Below are 16,230 nucleotides of genomic sequence, written 5' to 3'. Positions count from 1 at the left end.
ATAACGCTGGACCTGAAAGACCTACATTGGCTCCCAGTATGTTTCCAAGCACAATTCAAAGTGTTGGTGCTGACCTTTAAAGCCCTAAATGGCCTCGGCCCAGTGTATCTGAAGGAGCGTCTCCATCCCCATCATTCAGCCCAGACACTGAGGTCCAAGGGCCTTTTGGCAGTTCCCTCACTGTGAGAAGTGAGGTTACAGGGAACCAGGTAGAGGGCCTTCCTGGTAGTGGCGCCCTCCCATCAGATGTCAAGGAAATAAACAACTATCTGACTTTTAGAAAACATCTGAAGGCAACCCTGTTTAGGGAAGCTTTTAATGTTTGATGTCTTGTTGTGGTTTTAATATTCTGTTGGGAGCCACCCAGAGTGACTGGTGAAACCCAGTCAGTTTGGTGGGGTATGAATGAATGAATGAATGAATGAATGAATAAATAAATGCATGGGAGGGGAGCTGTCTTCATGCCCAGATTTCTGGGCTTCCTGAAGATGTCTGGTTGGCTTCCATTGGGAACAGGATACTGGATTAGATGGGGATTGATGCATCAGGGTTCCTTTTATGCATTTATGGGTAGAGTCAGCTCATATTGTATAGTTCTAAAAGGCTCAGTTAAACTAGCTCTTACTCTGGAATAAGCCTACAGAATTCACCAGGATTGTTCTGGGGCCAACGGCATATATTGCTGCAAAAGTCTTCTCCGTAGCAAAGACTTTAACTATTTGCTTGTATCAATTGAAGCTCAACCATATATGCAGCAATAGCAGTCAGGTATGGATTTGCTGTTTCATAAGGCTTGCTCGTGTCTGTGCATTTAGGCTATAGTGTTCCATGCACATGCTCAGGCACTTGGAAAGGAGAAATACTCAGTCTAGAAATAGGATACGGTTAACATTTTGGAAGGATGATATTGATGTCACTGAAAAATGTCAAGAGAGCTTTACAGAAGAAGGGGCAAAATTTAGATACCCCCATCCCCAGAGGTAATTCAAAAAACAAACCTTAACTAAAAATAATGATGGGGAGCTAAATAATCTATGTCATTAATTGATTTTTGGACTTAAACCATCACCATTTCCCCCCCAGGAAGACATCTGTTGTTGATTTTTCCTTGTGCAAAAACACTATTTGTTTTGGAAATCGTAGCCTCGTTGGAACAGACGGATGAAACAGGCACTGCAATCCTATATCCACTGACCAGGAAGTAAGTTCCATTGCACTCAACGGGCCTTTACTTCTGCACAGTCATGTACAGAATGGCACTGTGAATCAGAAGCATCATTTTAACATGGAACGCTCAGATATGAGACGTATTTTTGAGAATATGTGCTCAAATCCTCGTGGGAAAAGGCTTCAAATGATGCCTCATGTGGAGGCACTAGGTTGCCCCCAAGACTGAGTGGGCCAGGTGCGTGTTGCGCCTGCATGACGTCACATCATCTGGAGGAGCCGGCCACTGAACTGACAACATGTGATCCATGTGACATCATGCACACACAATAAGGGGGGCGGCCCCTTTCCAACAAACATTGAGGAGGGCGAAGACACATTGGCCCACCAGAGTTGGGGCACCTGGCTTCATGAGAACCATGGTGTTGCTCACAGGAGAAGCTATCAAGCCTCTACAGGAGGGATGGGGAACCTGTGGCCCTTCAGATTTTGTTGGAACACAACTCACATCAGCCACAGCCATCAGGGCCAATGGTCAGTGATGGTGCATATTGTAGTCCAACGACATCCTTGATTTATAGGCCAATCTAGACACTGCATTGAATGTGTGGGTGCCGCCCAGAACAGCAACCACCCACTGACTCCCTCCTCTTTAACATATTGGAGAACTTACCTATTGGAGATCTACATCACTGGATTTCGCTTGTTTGCAGTGGAGTTACTAATGACATAGAGTTAGGACCCACAACAGGCAAATTCTATTTAACGTAATGGGAAGTGGGGTGGGACAGATAAACATTTGGCTATTATTATTATCATTATTTTGCAGCTGTGCATTTAAGTGTCATGTATAGGGATGCCACAGCAATCAGACCACCCTCATTTTTGCTATTTGTCTGGCTGTCCTGAAATATAACTTCTTTCCACTGCTGTCTGGTTTACTATCTGCCAGGAAAACAAATGATGATCGGCTGCCTAGGCAACTTCTTCTATATGATGGCAGTCAGTGGGGTGGGGGTGGGCAGGGAGCAGTAGCTGGGTATGGAAACTCTTGTACCAGCTAGCCAAAAATGTATAGATCATTATGGGATGCACACCATCCAGATGCACCTCCCATTGGAAGAAATGAAGTGAACACCCATATTTGGATACACATGGGATAGCTGCTGGAGGGACACCTAAAAGCACAGATATCTGAGGCTCTCTTCAGTTAGATCTGATATTATGAAGCACATAGGTGCTTTGGCAACAAATGGATTGGTTTTGAACATCTCTAGTAGTATCTGTTGGCCAAACAAACAAACAAACAAAAAACCTATCACTGAATTACACAGCTCGATTTAGTGCCAATACCAATTTTTAGAAGTAGCACTGGAGTTCCAATCGAACCATAAAAAAATGAGAAACTTTCATACATATTCAGAGGCCTATGTTAAAGAACCTTTCATCTCCCTGGGAAGAAACCAGGTCTTCTGCAGAACCCACAGGGATACTGGGGCTAAAATCAGATGGCAAAATAAGTGTTCAACTCCAAATACTGAAATGACCACAATGTCGAAAAGGTTGACCTGTAAAAGTTTACCTTTGGAATGCCTGCTGCGGTTTCTGATAATCGAGGGTAGGTATATGAGCTATACGAATGGCCTTGCTGATGGGACTTAAAAGCACTTGCTCCATAGGGCATGATTGGCTCTTGGAGACCAGAGCCTGACCTGGACCTCTGTCTCATGGCAGGTTGAGGGCTTGTCTGGTTTACATAGGACGACTTTGGCCTTTTGTCATAATCATCCTTGGCCCAGTCGCTGTCACTGTACTCTAGTCTCTCTCCTGAGCAATGACTGTGAATGGAAGTCCTAGAAGGAGTGAAATGAAAAGGTTCTTTATAATCCAGGGACGATCCGCTAGGAGCCCTCTGATATTCCAGCTTCAAGCCACCATACTCATTCAGTTTGCTTTTCGTTTCCATGTGAGCATGATAATCTGGCAAGAACCTAGAGATATCAGACTTCAGGGGCTTAGCTTCCGAAAAATACATTTCGCTGGCTTTCACTTTTGCCATGTGCCCATTTTGCTTGGCAGCACAGCTGCCCCTGGAATATCTGTCCAACTCTTCCCCATGAATGCTCTTGTCTCTGTACTTTTCGGCAAGGAAGTCCGCAGCGGTCTCCGACTCGCTCGAATACTGAGAATACGTGATGTAGCCATTTTCCTGCTGGTGAATTTCGATATGATTGGCGTGTCCCAGGCGAGGGGTGGGAGGGCTCTCCTTCCGGAGCGAGTTGGAACGTGTCACAGAGATATTGTCGAATTCTTCGAGCAATCCATTGATTGAAGTATCCTTGCAAGGTTTATTTCCTCTAACGATGGTCTGGGAACAGAAGATAGCTTTTGATTAAAGACCGTCTTAGATTTCATGTTACAGTGATAAAACTATTGAGCAGAGCAATTTCAACAGTGCGGCGAGGATCAGGCTGATAGCCTGCCATGTCCCTCCATCAAATGTAACATTTTAGGACAAAAAAAATGTCATTTCCTCCTAAAGATGCATTATTGCATACTGTTGAAAACTGCATATACAAGTAGAGACTATTATAATAAATTGCTACTTGATGCCAGTCTGTACCAGTGCCAGCCAAAGCTAACAACTAGTTTGCCAGCATACAAGTGAATGAAAAGAAATCACTCCTCAGTTTAGATTTACTTATACAAGTGGATATGGAGCACAGGATGTCTGCTTATTATTGGGCACTTTATTCTTCCCTAAAAAGAACACTTAAGGTAATACTACCAAGGCATTGTGAGGCAGAAGGAAGAAAAGGAACAAGATATACAAGGGATACTTTTCTTTTTGGCTCTAAACAGCTTTCATGGCATCTCAAACTGAGCTTTAATAATCTGCTCGCTTCTCATGGGCCAGAAGCCTGGAAATAGCTAGAGTGCCATCCTGTCAGGGACAGGACTGAGGGGGAATGGTGGAGACCGTCCCCCTCCTCCAGCACTTCCCAGAGAAGAGGGAGACAGCATAGATTTAGAACAGTGGTTTGCAGAAGGTCACAGTTCAGAGGCTGCAGAGGGGAGAAGTTGGGAAATAATGGGAGAGGAGGAAGAAGAAGTACCAAGTGAGAGACAGCTAACAGATTGTGTGTCTTTGGAAAGCACGCCAGACCCTCCCTCTCCCAGCTCCTGGCGGGCTTTGAGTAGGAGAACAGAAATCTCAGAGGCAGAAAACACAGATTAACTGATGTAGGAATGATGTATAATAGGAGAGATGGAGGGTGCGGGACTTTATTCGAAGCAACGCCATTGTCTGAGAGAAGACATCCTACGTCTCCTTCTGTGAATACTGAATAAATTACCTTGGTAAGAATGTTTTGTTTTCCCATTTCTGGCAGCCAGCTGTGAGGGAGGGTGATCGGATTCCCGGAAGCCTGACACATACCCCACAAGTGTCCTGATTTTCCAGGGACAGTCCGAGAATTATGAAAGCCACTCTGGCTTCTGATTTGTCCCTATTTCCCCCACCAGTGCTGCTGCTGCTGCCAAACTTGGGGAGGAGGATGAGCTGCCACTTGTCTTGAGCGGTGGCAGTGAAGGAGCATCCCATTACCTCTCCATGGCTGCAGCAGCTAGCCTCCTCCCTTGGCCAGTTCATAGCAGCAGCTGGAGAGGGTGGTGCTGCCGCCGGGGCCCATCCCCACGGCTCTGAGAGGCAAGCAGAGGGCCGGGCTTGCACTGGTTTCTGTCTGCAATCACAAGCTGGTGTTGCTGTTTTGTGGCTTTTGATACTGAAACCATAGGGTCGAACGAGGTGCGGCAGATGTGCTCCCCTTTGACTTTGAAGCCATTCAGTAATGTGACTGTGTTTCAATTGACAGCCCATTCATATTTAATTACCACATCATAAAACAGCACGATTGGCAATGAAATGCTTTATAATTTAATGCAAGACTGAAGCACCCAAGGGAAACCCACTTCCCCTGTGTCAACATGTTGCTCAGATACAAGGGCCGATTTAATATTCTCCCTGTGTTTAGGCTTCAAGGCAGAAGAGATTCTTCTCTCTCCTTGCTCTCCCTCCCTCCCTCCCTTATTTTGTCTGTGCATACAAAATGATTTATTCCCCTTCCTCCACCTGAAACAGCTCTTTTTCATTTGTGCCTTATTTGGGGTTGTTCACCCCACACACCACCTCCTGGAGGAATTCTGAAGACACCTTCACTTACTTGGCCCTGAATCCTGATGAAAATCCATGCGTTGAAGAGAAAGCTACTCCTTGCGATAGGAAAAGAGATGGGGGCAGGGAAGGGTGTGATTTGCACAGATACCGCGGCTTTGTAAAGGCCTCCTGTAGCTGACATGGGCAGTGGGTGACACTGGTTCATCATCATCATCACCTGTGCTTTTATTCAGTTGGAACTGAGAGAAACTCAATTCCAGCACTTCTCAGATGGGTGCCATTGCCATTGTAAGAGTACAAGTTCATGGTGAGTTTCAGCACCTCTTTTTCTAGAAAAATAGCACTAATAATAATAATAATAATAATTTGTACCCTACTGATCTGACTGGGTTGCCCCAGCCACTCTGGGCAGCTTCCAACAAATATAAAAGCATAATAAAACACCAAAATTAAAAATTCCCTATATAAGGCTGCCTTCAGATGTGTTCTAAAAGTTGTATAGTTATTTATCTCCTTGACATCTGATAGGAGAGTGTTCCACAGGGCAGGCACAACTACCGAGAAGGCCCTCTGTCTGGTTCCCTGTAACTTCACTTCTCTCCATGAGAGAACCACCAGAAGGCCCTCAGAGCTGGATCTCAGTGTCCGGGAAGAATGAGAGGGGTGGAAACACTTCTTCAGATATATAGGGCTGAGGGCATTTAGGGCTTTAAAGATCATGCCAGGATCCAGCAGCTAGGAACCCTCTGTGTGAGCTTCAAAGGAGGTACAAATTTTATCTACATATTTGGGAGCAATGACTTTTCTCTTAGCCCAGACTTTTGACTCTTAAACTTAGGGGCAAAACTGTGACCTCTTTTAATGGGGTCAGATTAGTTAATCCTGCCTTTTGATTTTCTAGCTGTGTTCTTAGGGTTTTGTGGTTGTTTTTAGTTGTGTGTGTTTTTTAAAAAAGTTACTTTGGATCACTTTGTGAGAAAAGAAATCATCATCAACAACAGGCCCTTGCCTGCCTGATGGTCATATTTGTTGGATATTTGCAAACTGCCTTACACAGGGCAGGTGTTTTTAAAGAAAAATCAAGCCAGATTATGTTTTTGCTTTTTAAATATAAAAAACCCCAAACCCATACAAAAGGATTCATTTAGGGCACAGTTGCTAATCTTCAGTGATTTCTCCTCCAAGAGGAAACCAAAGCTTGGTATCACTTGCCTGTGGGACTTCTTAACACTCAAGGATGTGGGGAAACTCAGTAGATTTATAGTCATAGAATGAGGGAAAGCAACATGGTAACTTCCAGATATCGTTGGACTCTATTCTCTATTCTCTACCAGCTCCAACCAATGTGGTCAATGGTCAGGGATGATGGGAAATGTAGTTCAAGAACACCTGGAGGGCCACCTCCTTCATAATAGTATAACATTCCAAAATATTGTTGCATGTTCCTCATACTGCTAAGCAGTGAGAAGTCCCAGGACAGTGCTATGTGAGAGTTCGGTTTCCTCTTTGGAGGACTGATCACCAGAGACATATGGCAAAGGAAAACTCTTGCTGTCTTACAGGATAACTTCTGCTGTCACAGTGGCCAACCAGATGTCCACGGGAAGCCCACTGTCAGGCTTCAGGGATTCCTACCCCTCCCATGGTGGCAGCAAAGAAGCAGATAAAACAAGAGGAGTTCTTACCAAGTAGTTTATTCAATATTCACTGCGAGAGACAAAGGAATGCGGTCTCTCTCTAGGTAATGGCGTTGCTCCAAGTAAAGTCCCACTCCCTCCACCTCTCCTATTCTACATCACCCTTGTGCCAGCTGATCTGTGCTTTCTGTTCTACTACTCTCAATGCACACCTGGTCCTAGGAGAGGAGTGGTGGTCAGGAATGCTTTCTAGAGACACTGAGTCTGTCAGCTGTCTCCCCCGGTGCTTCTCCTTCCTGCTACTCTCCCAATATTTCCCAGCTTCTCCCCTCTGAACTATGACCTTCTGCAAACCACTGTTCTAAATCTATACTGTCCTCCTCTTCTTGGGAAGGTGCAGGAAGAGGGGTGGTGGTGGTTCCTACCATTCCTCCTCAGTCCAGTCCCTGACACCCACAAGCCGAGCCTGATCACAACCGCACCATCCCCAATTGTGATTCCCAGCAAAAGGCTTGTGCTTTCAACATGCATTCATAGCCCACACACCCATTTTATTGTTTGTAACAATGAGTTGACCAGAGGTACAAGATGCTCTCAAGGAGTTTCAAAACAGGGGCAGGGGGCAGGACAAGAAGAGGGCATTCTCCCACATGGCATCCCTGTGCATAGCGAAGACGAGAGCATGCACCGCCCCACAGTTTCAGCTCCTATTTGTTATCATACCTCTATCTCTGGCGAGTGCTAAACAGCATGCATTAATGCAAACCAGAATGCAGCTTGGGAGAAATCAATATCGCAACACTGAGTTATGCCACGCCTCTGTGCCATAGTGACTCTCATACATTAAAATCAATGAAAGGCAATCTCTTTGAGTTAAAGCCCACTTCTCCTTAAGAGCAGATATCCTCTGCTTTCCATTGCTTTCTGACGAGTTCCGGCATTTGTTCTGGCTGCCGGTGACAATAGCCATAATTCATGGTGTTATGTTAGCGGCCTGTTCTCTAGTGATAAGCTAGAATGGATCTGTCTGCAAGAACAGCTGTCTCGCCATGTTACAAAGAGGAGATGAAAAACAGCTCCTGTTTAAAAACCACTGTATTAACGCTGACTATAATGAAGTAGATGATTAACCGCTTTGCCCCAATAAGAACTCAAGTTAAGCAAATAATTCTATATTTTATGTTCATGTTGAGGATGCATTCCCTCTTTTCCCTTAAAAAAACTAGTATATTTCTAAGTGTGCATTCAAAGGACAAGTACCAACTAAAATGGACAAACACATACACACATGCAACCATTCGTGAAAGATTCCTTTGAAGAGCCCGGCCTAAACGCCCCCATGTATAAGACGCCCCCTATTTTTGGGGACTCCAATTCAAGATAATGGGGGGAGAGAGAGAGATGTATCTGTGTATAAGACACCCCCCCAATTTTTGACATTGTTTTTTTAGGGGAAAAACTTAGTCTTATACACAGAAAAATACGGTAATTAATGTTCTCATATTAATTCATGAATATTTGAGGGGGAAAGAGGAGCTTTATACAGAGGGAAAGGCACTTACATCCTTAAAGATTAATTAAGTATAAACAGCCATGTCTGACTTCAGAAAATAGTGAATGATAAACTCCTCAATCCACCATTAATATAAATTGGCTATCACAAACGGGTGCCAGGGTAATTGGGCTGGTTTGAGTTCTGATGCTAACATTATAGTTTCTTTCTAGTAGACCATTAACTCAAACCCATATTCTGTCTGATTCTATCCAATTTTATTTCTGTTGATGGGTGGAGAGGGGGATTAGGGCTGAGTGAAAATGGCCTCCCAAAATTCTCCATGCTGTCTGTAGGTGCTGAAACCGGGAGACAGTATTTTGCCAAATGTTCTCTCTGCCGGGAGATGGGAGTTCTCTGCAATGGGGATAAAAAAGAAAATTTCTGGAAAATTTCTCAGAAAACACTCTCCCGAGAAATTCCTCTTAAATACTGAATGGTGGATTGGTGGATATTGGTGGATGAAGAAAGCAATGGGCTAAGAGTGGAGGAACAGAAGGAGCAGGATAATCTTTGCCCACTTGGTGTCCACGGGTGGCACTGTGGTCTAAACCACTGGGCCTCTTGGGCTTGCTGATTGGAAGGTCGATAGTTCAAATCCCCGTGATGGAATGAGCTCCCGTTGCTCTGTCCCAGCTCCTGCCAACCTAGCAGTTCGGAAGCATGCCAGTGCAAGTAGATAAATAGGTACCACTGTGGTGGGAAGGTAAACAGTGTTTCCATGCACTCTGGTTTCTGTCACAGTGTTCAATTGCACCAGAAGCGGTTTAGTCATGCTGGCCACAGGACCCAGAAAGCTGTCTGTGGATAGACACTGGCTTCCTTGGCCTGAAAGTGAGATGAGTGCCACAACCCCATAGTCACCTTTGACTGGACATAAGTGTCCAGGCATCCTTTACCTTTACCTTTACCTTTTACCCTTTCAGATGTTTTGGACTACAATTCCCATCCCCCACCAGTGCTTCCTATAAAAATAATATTTGACAATTGTGGCGTTTGCCTCCTCGGTGTGTGACATCATGCTGGGTCATAAGGAAAGGGTTAAATGAGTGTGAAGTGATTGGCCAGTGGGAACCCAAGGGGAGGAGTTAGAGTTAGAGTTGTTGAGGAGTCAGTCGGATGTTAGAGAAGAGAGAGGGAGGATAAGTCTGTGGGTTGGGATAGGTTGATGTAAGAGAGTGAGAGAATCTGTTAAGAGGAGTCAGATAGACAGTTGGGATAATTAGTTAGAAGTTATTAGGAAGGTATAGGCCGGTAAAGAAACTAAGATTAAGAAACTGACAGGAAAAATTATCTGAAACCATAAACTTGTTAATGCTTATAAAATAAACTTGTTTATTTGGTTTAATGTTAACAACTATCTGGACTCTGTGTGTATCTGAGAGAAATGGGTTGGTGGCAGCAGGGAAGCAATCACAGTGGTGGCACAGGGATCAAAAGACCGTCAAATGTCCAGAGACCCTGTGTAATCGCCACAACAATATACAGTTGCACCTAAAACTGATGAATGGTGAAACTGGGGAGGCCATTTCACTCCATACCAGCCCTCCATTGAGCACAGTGGGACTTTCTTCTGAGCAGATATGAATAGGATTGCATGATAAGTCTCCCTGATCTGCACAGCCACGTTAATGCAATTGTTGCTACATCCACATCCCATGTAAAAGCATCCCATGCAAATCCATCACACTAGACTAGCTGCCAATTTCAATCCCATATGCTAGCATTACATATTAATCATGCATATAGGTTTGCCCTGGCAGAGTTGGCTCCACAAGCAGTTGAAAGACCCTTAGAATGGTGAGCAAGGCATCCCAATTCCACTTTGTTCCTGAGAGACATCATAGCTTTGTATCTGGGCATAATCTGCTGTTGCAGTCATACCAACCCACACTACTGCACATTGCAGAAACTTTGACTTGCTTATTATCTTTTCATGCCAATGCAGCTGTATCGACTGCCTGATATTAACTAATAAAGATAATTTGTATATTAGCTGCTGCAATGACTCAGAGAGTTCCTTCCCAGGCATTACAACAAGTGGTCTTCTCCTTATGGTCCAAACCTCTAATTTGTCCTGTGGCATATACATAAAAGGTAAAGGACCCCAGACAGTTAAGTCCAGTCACAAACGACTCTGGGGTTGCGATGCTCATCTTGCTTTACTGGCCGAGGGAGTGACACTTGTCCGCAGATAGTTTTTCCAGGTATGTGGCCAGCATGATTAAGCCGCTTCTGGTAAAACCAGAGCAGTGCACAGAAATGCCGTTTACCTTCCTGCTGGAGTGGTAACTATTTATCTACTTGCACTTTGACGTGCTTTCGAACTGCTAGGTTGACAGAAGCTGGGGCTGAGCAACGGGAGGTCACCCCGTCATGGGGATTCGAACCACCGACCTTCCGATCGGCAAGCCCTAGGCTCAGTGGTTTAGACCACAGCACCACCTGCATATACATATATCCATGTTTAAGTGAACACCAGAGGAGACTAGCACAGCACTTTTTACCATGTAGGCAAGTTATAATAATGCACACACTGTATAAATAGTAAGTTATAAATCAGCATGGTAGCTGTATGCATTTTCCAGACAAGTGGGCTGCCTGCCTTTTCAGACCAACTTAGCATTCAAGACTAGAACCATTTAATGATTATTATATGTCGTCTGCATAATATCAGTTTCACACTACCCTGCTGGAGACACAGCGACCCACTAAGCACTATTTTACAGACCCCAACACTTGCACGTATTGCAACTTCCTGTACAGCTTTCCCCAGTTCTATTGCCAGAGATGGATAAAAAGGCATTTTAACTGCTGATGTATGAAGCAAACACCCTGCCTCCTTCCAGTCTAATTGCTCCCTGTATTTTCAGTTGGGAGGGGGGCTCCAGATGTCCTTTTTATTGTGCTTTAGTGATGATTTCTGCCTCCCCTTCCCTAGAGGGTATAAAACCCATACCCTGCCTCCCCAGCTGGAGGAGTTTGCATTAGCATCATCCTTGGATTTCAAGGACGTCACCTCTGAAACTATTGTCAAGCCATAATATTTTCAGTTCAGTCAGAGAGCCATTGTTTATGAAACTAGGAGGCTTTTCCTTGTAGGGAACAAACTAAACTGAACTGCAGCCTGTATAAACCCTCAGTGAACTCCAGATTGCTGCTGAAGCAACATCTGAGCTCTTCTTTCATAAGCTATTAAGTCAAGCTCCATTGAGAGCTGTCCAAGGTCCTGTTGGTGACTGAACTTCTGACTGGCACCCTGCTCAGACTAGCAGCCCAAGCTGGCTGTGATCACCACCTACAACAGATGAATCTGCCTCTATTCTGGTTAAAACCCTCTTCTGCTGCCACCCTTGTTCAAGGTCCCAAATGTATCAGGAGGCAGGAGGCAGAGAAGTACAGAGCATCTTTTGCTGCCAGCATGTCGGAGAAGGACAAATCCCAGAATCTTTGCAGAGAAGATACCTCCTTGAGGATTCTGGGACTTGTAGTACCATCTTCCAAGTGTTAAAATATGTCCCACTGGAGATTGGGAGCAGCCTGTCTCTGCTGCCTCCTGTTGCCTCAAGGAATGATCTTGGGGCAGGAAAACACAGAAGGAATGGCATGGGGTATGATGAGAATTCAACTGGTGTGCTCAAAAAAACCTCCTATCCCTTATGGAGGGAACAAGGGGCCAATCACACATCCTAATAAGCATTGTGGAACACTCTGCCACAAGAGACCAGGGCCCTGCGGGACTTGACATCTTTCCGCAGGGCCTGCAAGACAGAGCTGTTCCACCAGGCCATTGGCCAGGGCACAGCCTGACTCCCTCCCTCGGCAATCTTCGCGGAGCTCTGGCCCAATGGTTGCCAGTGGCCTGAATTAATTAATTTTATAGTGAATGGTTTTAGAGTGTTGCTTATGCTATACTTTTATACTGTTTTATTGTTGTTAGCTGCCCTGAGCCTGTCTTCAGCTGGGAAGGGCGGGATATAAATAAATTTTATTATTATTATTATTATTATTATTATTATTATGTGTTGCCTGTTAAAATCTTGGAATTTGCATACATCGGTTGCAATCTCAGATTATGAAGTGAGAAAGCAGTCCCTTAATAAGGGTAATCACATGCAAATGACAACTTCATCACACTGGATTTATTTTAAACAAAACTCTCACCACATTTCTGTTTAAGCAGATGACGCCTTATCTGCATGCTGAAACACTTTCTGCTGCCACCTTGTGTTTGGTACTGAGAGTCCGCAATTAGCAAGGAAATATAGCAGTGACTCTTATTCCTTTCTTGACAGGAGCGACAATTTAACCAAGTGCCCCAAGGGTGAAATGAAATCATCTCAGACATTTTGGAAAGTTTCAAATCTAACAAGATTAAAAAATTGACTTTCAGAAAACGGTCTTGATTTTTCATTTCATAAATGGTGTGTGTGTGTGTGTGAATTTTTAAAAATCCTGATTCTATAGAACTTAGTCCCAGTTATGCATGTCTAGGGTCAAAACTTTTCTGGGAATATTTTTTCTAAGATTGATATGATTCCTGATCATATCAAGCCATGTTGTCCAATACTCAAAGAAGTACAAAACTAGTTTGACATGGCTAAGGTGGTTTTTGGATTTGCTTCTCTCAAACAGCAGTTCCACGACCACATGTCAAACTGCTTTTGAAACTTTCCAAAGTAGATTGTCGTATGGCAATGGTGGATAGGAAAGGAAAATTCCACCTGGTCTTTGAGCATTTGTAACTTAGTACTTTAGATCTGGACCAGCTTCCTGCAACCTGGTGCCATTCAGACGTTTTGGACTACATCTCCCATAATCCCTGCTGTCTGGGACTGATAGGAATTGTGGTCCAAAACATCTGGAGGGCATCAGCTTGGGGAAGGCAGATCTAGATCATTGCTTCTTCATAACAGAGCCAGTAAAACATGTGGATAAGCATTCTATCACTACTATTTGAGGTGTTAAGACAGAGTAAATGAAATAAGATTTTGCAATGTGCAGCTCACTCATTATTTTGTGGCTGCTTTTATGGAATCAGTAGGGCAGTATCATTGTAGGTTAGCATCAATACCTTGGGGAAATCATCAGTCACTCAAATGACACATTCAAGAAGGGTAGCCAGTGTGGTGTAGTGGTTAAGAGCAGTGGACTAGTAATCTAGTGAACCAGGTTCGATTCCCCGCTCCTCAGCCCCACTCACCTCACAGAGTGTTTGTTGTGAGGGAGGAAGAGAAAGGAGAATGTTAGCGGCTTTGAGACTCCTTAGGGTAGTGATAAAGCGGGATATCAAATCCAAACTCTTCTTCTTCTAGCTGGCTTAGTATCAGGTTCCCAAGTTCCCAGCTTGACACAGTAGGCGTAGCTAATTGAAAAGGAGGATTTGTTGCAAAAACAAACAGATAGTTCTGGCGGCTCTAATGAAAGCTCTGGCACCATTACTCAAGAAGACTCCTTCCAGTGTCTCCAGCAGATATTGAACTTTTGACACTGACGTCTCTTGTTTTGCTTCCTAACAACCCTCCCATTCGCCGACTCCTCAGACTTATTGGATCAGCTCCAACCTCTTCTGAGTCTGCGAGGGGTTTGTTCGTGCCTGATTGTGCTTCTGGTGAGCTTTGGCTGTGTTCCAGCCCGCTCTCAGCTACCGCCTTATCATCCTGTTCATCAAGGTCAGGAAGAGTCAAAGTATGCAGCTGCCAGCCCTCTCCTGCCTGACTAACATCAAAGCCTCCCTGTTCTTGGCTGCTTTCTGCAGTTGGCTGTAAACCTTTGCTTTGATCTGGCTCATTGCTGACACCTAGTCTGCTGTTTTGTAGCAAAGCAACAGTGACAGCAACACTGATTCATGTATCTGGATAGCTCAGTTGGTTAGAGCATGGTGCTGATAATGCTAAGCTTGCAGTTTGATTTTAGCATGGGACAGCTGCATATTCCTGCTTTTGCAGGGGATTGGACCAGATGATCCGCAGAGTCCCTTCCAATTCTATGATACCTTAAAATGAAGAGTGACAGCCAACTGTGTTATTTGAGTCCACTGATTTCAATGGGTCTTCTCTGAGTAAGACAACTGTTGGCTATCACCCTCATAGATTTACTGCGGCATACAGTGGTACCTCAGGTTACAGAAGCTTCAGGTTACATACACTTCAGGTTACACACTCCGCTAACCCAGAAATAGTGCTTCAGGTTAAGAACTTTGCTTCAGGATGAGAACAGAAATCGTGCTACGGCGGCGCAGCAGAAGCAGGAGGCCCCATTAGCTAAAATGGTGCTTCAGGTTAAGAACAGTTTCAGGTTAAGAACGGACCTCCGGAACGAATTAAGTACTTAACCCGAGGTACCACTGTATAGGCTTTTAAGGTCTGGTTGTTGCAATCTGGGAGCCCCAAAGACCATCAAATAGTTCACCTTTTCAATTTTGTGACAACAATTTAAGATCAGTGTGCGCATGTATTGCAATATAGTTCATAATGCAAGATGGTCCATAAAAGCTTATGCGGCAATAAATCTGCTAGTATTTAAGATGCCAAAAGACAGCTGTTTTTAACTCACCTTATTTCATTGGCAGTTTTATCCATTGGCACTAGGTGGCAGATGAACACCATTTCCAGATAGCTCTGCAAGAGCAGTCTTTTTATAAGATATATACAGCATATGGCCTTTAGGAGGGGGGGTGGGGGTGGGAGCTTCTACCAGACTTTGTAGTGGTCCATTCAAGTCAGAAGATGTGGTTATATCCAATTGCCTGCATTAAACCCATTGCTCACACTCACACAATAGCTACTTGTGTGTTTTCAAGACAAAATACACATTCCACATTCTCATGCTATTTAAATCCTTTGGTACCCGCTGACATCATATCATATCATGGAATTCCATTGTTTTTGCCCAAATGGTTCATTTTATATTTTTAATCTCTACTTCCCAGTACGCTTGTCTATTCTCTCACTGTCAGCAGTGTGAAGGGAAGTGAAAGAGCTTCTTTGCAAATCCCTCACTGAAGCCCAGCATTGAACAAAATATGCAAACCCAGCAATGGCTCTATAGTTACACAGCTTTAAAACTTGCAAGGCCCATGATGTAGTGTGCAACTGGTTGGAGCGGAGCAGAAAGAATGTCGCAACTGTGCAGCTTTCCTGTAACATTTGCACAGTCTGTTTCTTTGATAGGGTGCCATACTTTAAATGCATTCAGTGCATAAGGTAAAGGTAAAGGGACCCCTGACCATTAGGTCCAGTCGTGATCGACTCTGGGGTTGGGGCACTCATCTCACTTTATTCACCAAGGGAGCCTGCGTACAACTTCCGGGTCATGTGGCCAGCATGACTAAGCCGCTTCTGGCAAAGCAGAGCAGCACACGGAAACGCCGTTTACCTTCCCGCTGGAGCGGTACCTATTTATCTACTTGCACTTGACGTGCTTTTGAACTGCTAGGTTGGCAGGAGGAGGGACTGAGCAATGGGAGCTCACCCCGTTGCGGGGATTCGAACCGCCAACCTTCTGATTAGCAAGTCCTAGGCTCAGTGGTTTAACCCAATAGTGTTTATTTGATTTTATGCATTTAGGATAGCCACCACCATCTTGGTTTGCACTGTGCCCCCCCCCACCCACACGGGGGGCGGGGGTTTAATGAGAACGAGAGTCTTTATATGCAGACTACAAATTCCATGACTCAGTGTGACTGCAAGTATAAG

At 44.5% G+C, this 16,230-nt stretch overlaps 1 protein-coding gene across 4 annotated transcripts in view; it reads right to left on the bottom strand.

Annotated features, from left to right (window-relative positions):
* PAK5 (p21 (RAC1) activated kinase 5) overlaps window positions 1-16,230 on the bottom strand; it is a 111,355-nt gene that overhangs the window by 24,737 nt on the left and 70,388 nt on the right. For all 4 annotated transcript variants that reach the window (XM_082215523.1, XM_082215525.1, XM_082215524.1 and 1 more), the window contains one exon: window positions 2,750-3,535. In XM_082215523.1, coding sequence (XP_082071649.1) covers window positions 2,750-3,535 — 786 coding nt within the window. The remainder of the gene's footprint in view (window positions 1-2,749; window positions 3,536-16,230) is intronic.

The sequence above is a fragment of the Podarcis vaucheri genome, assembly GCF_965113315.1.
Source record: "Podarcis vaucheri genome assembly, chromosome: 3".
Taxonomy (NCBI): domain Eukaryota; kingdom Metazoa; phylum Chordata; class Lepidosauria; order Squamata; family Lacertidae; genus Podarcis; species Podarcis vaucheri.
This window is presented reverse-complemented; position numbering and strand designations above follow the sequence as displayed.